Genomic DNA, 5,787 nt, shown 5'->3' with positions numbered 1-5,787 from the left:
TGTGTGTGTGTGTGTGTGTGTGTGTGTGTGTGTGTGTGTGTGTGTGTTGTGTAGCGAGGAGGATTGGGGGTGGGATTTCATGACGTTACCGGCTCCGCCTCCCGGTGTATAAAACGGGCGCTTGGCGCGCAACGACCCCAAGCAGCAGCTTTGAAGCCTGAGCAACCAAACTCGGCATCCCCAACCCAACTCGGCTGAACTCAGCCTCACCGAACCCTATCCGAGACGCTCCGCGCTCTGGGCTTGCAAAAGCTCCCCGGTAAGCATTGGGGGCCGACCAGTGTGTCGGAGGGGGCGGGCGAGGGTCTGGGCATACCTAGGATTCTCTGGCAACCATGGCATGCAGCTGCATCAACACGGCCGTGACCTGTTGCTGGCGAGACCCCAGCCCTGGGAGCCAAGGCTCCCATTTCCACCTCAGCCCCAGACCTTTTCTAGATGGGGGCATAAGAAACTGGGAGCTGAGTCGCGGGGCATTAGGGCGGAACCCCTCCTCTCGGGTGTGAGCAATTTCTGGCTGCTCAGGGGCCCCTCTCGGGGGGCGTCTCCAAATCTTTAGATGTCGAAGCCCCGCCTCACTGTTGATCCTTGCTGGTCAGCCTTGCGGGGCGGGAGGAAGTGGGGGAACATTTGCTTACCCCCCTGGGCGATGGCAGCGCCAGTTACACAGTGTGGGCTTGGAGAGGAAGGATGGAACTGAGTCGGTGCTCACTTTTGATCTGTAGCCCTGGTCGGTCCCCCCTCCCTCCGGGAGATCTAGGAACCTTGCTTATTTGAAGCCCTGGGGGCGAGCGCCGAAAAGGAATGTGGATATTGGGTGTGAGAAGGGGGTTCTCCCCAGAGCTGCTGGCCTTTCCTGGGTTGAGTTCTGTTTAATCCCCAAAGAACCACAGGCCAGGGAACGGACACAATTGAGCTTCTCTGGCTCCTGGGTTGGGGTCTAGGATAAACGCTACAGTTTCCCCGCCAAAGAAAGAAGAGACTAATATTGATTGAGCACCTACTAGGTGCCAGGCCACTGAACTATAGGGAGGTTTCACATGCCTTTTCTGAAATTAGTCCTTCCACAAACCTGTGAGGTATTGTTATTCCTACTTGCATATGAAGAAACTGAGGTTAGAGGAAAAGTGACTTGCCTTTGTCCCTTCAACATCCTCCTCCCATCCCCCCCAGCTCCTTTACTTGGTGGAGTGGGTATTGTAATTCACTCTTAGAGTTTAGGGATAATGAGCCCTATTGAAGGTCTTTTGTCTTGTTTTTCACCAGATCCTTCCTAGCATCCTCTTCAATTCCAGCTAGAATGCTGTGGCAGGCGCTTTGCAGATTTGGTCAAAAGCTGGTACGCAGACGTACACTGGAGCCAGGCATGGCTGAGACTCGCCTTGCTAGATGCCTGACCACTCTGGATTTAGTGGCCCTAGGTGTGGGCAGCACATTGGGTGCAGGCGTGTATGTCCTGGCTGGCGAGGTGGCCAAAGATAAAGCAGGACCATCCATTGTGATCTGCTTTTTGGTGGCCGCCCTATCTTCTATGTTGGCTGGGCTGTGCTATGCGGAGTTTGGTGCTCGGGTTCCCCGTTCTGGTTCTGCGTATCTCTACAGCTATGTCACTGTGGGTGAACTCTGGGCCTTCACCACTGGCTGGAACCTCATCCTCTCCTATGTCATCGGTGAGATGGTGGGGCAGGGGGCAACTGCACAGCCAATGAAGGGGCATGGAGTCAGGAAATCTGGGTGGAGTGGTGAAGTGAGGTGTTCATCATTCACAGGACTTAAATATCCATAAATGCGTGTATTTGTTGGGGGGCTGGGAGGGTTGAAGTTGTGGAGAAATTGTTTGTTCTACTTACCTCTGTCTTGGTGTCCTTAATTGACTGGCTTTGGTTCTTAAAAGGTAAGAGTAGGTGAAAATAGCAGGTATTCTTGTGAGACTGGTCTGGGGGAGGGAGGAGAGGAGAGAGGAAACTTGACCCCGTGTTTCTGCCTCTGGTCCACCAGGTACAGCCAGTGTGGCCCGGGCCTGGAGCTCAGCTTTTGACAACCTGATTGGGAACCACATCTCTCAGACCCTGCAGGGGAGCATCTCACTGCACGTTCCCCATGTCCTCGCAGAATATCCAGACTTTTTTGCTATGGGCCTTGTGTTGTTGCTCACCGGTGAGGCAAGGGACAGGGACAGTGACGGGGGTGGGGCTAGTGGGGACTAGGCCTGGGAGCTTGTGGAGGTGAGAGCAGTGAGAAAGAAGAAGCTGGGAAGGAAAGGTCTGCACATAGAGGCAAGGAAACAAAGCTTGGACTGAGGCCTTTCTTTCCCACAGGATTGCTGGCTCTGGGGGCTAGTGAGTCAGCCCTGGTTACCAAAGTGTTCACGGTGGTGAATCTTTTGGTTCTCGGTTTTGTCATCATCTCTGGCTTCATTAAGGGAGATCTGCACAACTGGAAGCTCACAGAAGAGGACTACAAACTGGCCGTGGCTGGACTCAATGACACCTATAGGTTAGGAGATTCAGGAGATGCAGAGCTGGGAGCATGACGGGGAACAGAGGGATCTGCGCTGAGGGATTCTGGATTGGCAGTGGGGAGGAATGGGAGCCTAGGCCTTGAAGACCCAGCTAAATAGTTGGGCCTTAGAGAAAAGGAACAAGAGTTGGCTGAACACGCTCTTACCTTTTCTACCCCTTCTTTCACTTTAGCTTGGGCCCTCTGGGCTCTGGAGGGTTTGTGCCTTTCGGCTTCGAGGGGATTCTCCGTGGAGCAGCGACCTGTTTCTATGCATTTGTTGGTTTCGACTGTATTGCTACCACTGGTAACACAGTCATTCCGTTCTGTCTGGGGCTTGGGCATCTGCGTGTGCTCAGGTGGTGTGCGGGTTGGAGTGGTAGAGGAGCGAGCCTGCTTCTCTGATTCAGAACCTTGTGCGCCTTCCTGCAGGGGAAGAGGCCAAGAATCCCCAGCGTTCCATCCCCACAGGCATTGTGATTTCACTCTTCGTCTGCTTTTTGGCCTATTTTGGTGTCTCTTCGGCACTCACGCTCATGATGCCTTACTACCAGCTTCAACCCGAGAGCCCCTTGCCTGAGGCCTTTCTCTATACTGGATGGGGCCCTGCCCGCTATGTTGTAGCCATCGGATCCCTCTGTGCTCTTTCTACCAGGTCAGTGTCAAATGTTTGTTTTCCTCTGCTGTCAGAGTCTCAGGTGATAGCATTCCACACCAGAGAATACCCCTTAAAAGGCCCTTAAGTAGTCCCTAAAACGGCTGTGAGCAGAAGGTGGGGACTCGTTAAGCTCACAGTCCTGAGGAGAGAGATGCCCAGTCAACGCCGCTCTGGGCGTACTTCTCTCCAGCCTCTTGGGCTCTATGTTCCCCATGCCTCGGGTGATCTACGCGATGGCAGAGGATGGCCTCCTGTTTCGTGTCCTTGCCCGGATCTACACCGGCACACACACCCCCATCGTGGCCACTGTGGTCTCTGGCATTATCGCAGGTGAAAAGTCTTCTTTGCCCTTCCCCTCGTTGTTTCAGCAACTCCGTTCACTTTGCTCATGTTTTCTGCCCATCAATTTCAGCGTGCATGGCATTCCTCTTTGAACTCACTGATCTGGTGGACCTCATGTCAATTGGGACCCTGCTTGCTTACTCCCTGGTGGCTATTTGTGTCCTCATCCTCAGGTGAGACTCCTTTCCTCTGCATGCTGTGGTTTGGGTTTTGATTCTGAGATGAGGAGTGACGGGCACCTGCTCCTCCTTCCTTCCCTTCCTTCATCATCCTAACTTTCCTTGAGGAATATGGACATCCCTCCCTGCCAAAAAGAGTGGCTACCCTTAATGGTGACGAGGAAGGTTAAGCTGCCTGGGAGAAGATGGTATAGTGGTTAAGGGTTGTTCTTAATACTGCCATCTTCCTCTTGTCTCAGGTATCAGCCTGACCAGGAGATGAGGAATGAGGAAGGTGAAGTGGAGTTGCAGGAGGAGAAGATCCATGAAGCAGAGAAGCTGACCCTGCAGGGACTGTTTTGTCCACTCAACTCCATCCCCACTCCACTCTCTGGCCAAGTTGTCTATGTTTGTTCCTCACTACTTGGTGAGCATTGGCATTTTTCTCTTGGGTCAGCACGATGGGAAGGAGGGGAGTGTGTGGCATTTGGTGGCTGAGAGAGGGTGACCCTCCTTGGAACGGGGTGCCTAATGTCTTAATATGTTGCTGTCAAGAACTGGTTTTGATGTTTCTCAACTTGACCCTTGAAGCTCTACTGCTGAGTGTCCTTTGCCTGGTGCTGGCCCAGTGGCCCACTCCACTGCTTTCTGGAGACCCAGTGTGGATTGCAGTGTTTGTGCTGCTCCTGATGCTCATTACTGGGATCACTGGAGTCATCTGGAGACAGCCACAGAGCTCCACTCCACTTCACTTCAAGGTAAATGACCTCCTTTTTTCCCCTCCACCAACCCATCTTGGAAGAATACGTTCCAGATACCTTGCAGTCTCATACATATTCTTTCATTGGACAAGAAGGGAAAGATATAGGAGATACCTAGGCCAAAGATGTCTTCTCTGACCCTTCCTTTTCCATTTCCACAAATTCTGCATATTCTTGGAGTCCCATATGAGGTACACTACATGAATGGACACTGAAATACACAGCATGAGTGGGAGTCGGACTCTCCCTTTCCTGGCTTGAGTAGGTTAGGGATCTCTTTCTATATCACCCTGTGGTCTGTACAAAGAAGATTTTGCTTTGTTCCCAGGTACCTGCTTTGCCTCTCCTCCCACTAATGAGCATCTTTGTGAATATTTACCTTATGATGCAGATGACAGCTGGCACCTGGGCCCGATTTGGGGTCTGGATGCTGATTGGTAGGTATCCACTTGGGAAGAGTAGGCCTCTCGGGTCTCCTTTCCCGCCTCCTTTCCCTCTTGAGTAGGAGCCCTATTAAGCCTTTACAGGCCACCACTATCTTCCCTACCTCACAGCTACCTTTCCCTACTAGGGTTTGCTATCTACTTCGGCTATGGGATGCAGCACAGCCTGGAAGAGGTTAAGAGTGACCAACCCCCACTCAAGTCTAGGGCCAAAACTGTAGACCTGGATCTCAGCAGTGCCTGTACACATTCGATTTGACATCATCACACCTGAATGCTGTCTGTTCTCCCCGCACAATAATGGAGAGTACTCCTGACCACACAGAGAGCTAGGCTTCCCATGGGATGTTGGTGGGGCAACACAGATAGAGCTCTGTATTTATTGTGGAGTGAAGGATGTGTCTGCTCTTTCTTGTCTTTTTTTTTCACTCGTCTACTTTTTAACTGTATCTGTAGCTGCTTACTGGCTTTTAAAAAATTATTAAAAGAAACTAGAAATAGAAACTATGTCTTGTTCTTTGCTTACTGGAGATGATATGGAGCCTGACTTTCAGTGTGGAGAGCTTCAGATAAGTGTCCTTTGTTTGCTCCCGTCACCACAAAAGTATCTGCTGTGCCTGTGTGTGCTTTCTTGTTGGCTTGGGGTTTGAGTAGGGTGGCGTAAGTAGCCATCAAGTCTAGTCACACTTCAAGGAACGATCTTGAGATATGTTTTCCCCTTGCTACACAAAAGGTTAGGTTCTGAATCAGTAGACAGCAAGACTCGTCTCTGGGATTTGGGGGTGGACTCTGATCTCAACACTGGCATTGGTCAGGGCCTACACTGAGACCATTGTCTTCTGTTCCACCCCTTCTAGTTGGACCAGTCCCAGACTCCTATGACTACCTGGACAACAGAAATTTTGGCTGTGGTGTTTATTACTTCT

The 5,787-nt window shown here is 51.6% G+C and overlaps 1 protein-coding gene across 3 annotated transcripts; it reads left to right on the top strand.

Moving 5' to 3' along the window:
* Positions 1–112: 112 nt before the first annotated feature.
* Positions 113–5,359, top strand: SLC7A3 (solute carrier family 7 member 3). 3 transcript variants are annotated; one of them, XM_029241410.1, is made up of 13 exons: positions 140–259; positions 560–561; positions 1,278–1,670; positions 1,999–2,157; positions 2,319–2,496; positions 2,694–2,806; positions 2,932–3,154; positions 3,348–3,487; positions 3,570–3,672; positions 3,918–4,084; positions 4,249–4,415; positions 4,747–4,855; positions 4,990–5,359. In XM_029241410.1, exons 3-13 carry the CDS (start codon positions 1,301–1,303, stop codon positions 5,118–5,120), a joined length of 1,860 nt encoding a protein of 619 aa, XP_029097243.1. In that variant the 5' UTR covers positions 140–259; positions 560–561; positions 1,278–1,300; the 3' UTR covers positions 5,121–5,359. The 3 variants fall into 3 exon arrangements, with proteins under 3 accessions (XP_029097244.1, XP_029097243.1, XP_029097242.1); XM_029241411.1 differs by lacking the exon at positions 560–561 and having other exon boundaries at positions 113–259; positions 1,300–1,670; XM_029241409.1 differs by lacking the exon at positions 560–561 and having other exon boundaries at positions 1,267–1,670.
* The last annotated feature ends 428 nt before the right edge of the window (positions 5,360–5,787 follow it).

Source organism: Monodon monoceros, unplaced genomic scaffold (assembly GCF_005190385.1).
Source record: "Monodon monoceros isolate NGI ecotype Baffin Bay Population unplaced genomic scaffold, NGI_Narwhal_1 Super_Scaffold_22, whole genome shotgun sequence".
Classification (NCBI taxonomy): domain Eukaryota; kingdom Metazoa; phylum Chordata; class Mammalia; order Artiodactyla; family Monodontidae; genus Monodon; species Monodon monoceros.
Note: the sequence above shows the minus strand (reverse complement) of the source record. Positions and strands in the feature narration are given on the sequence as shown.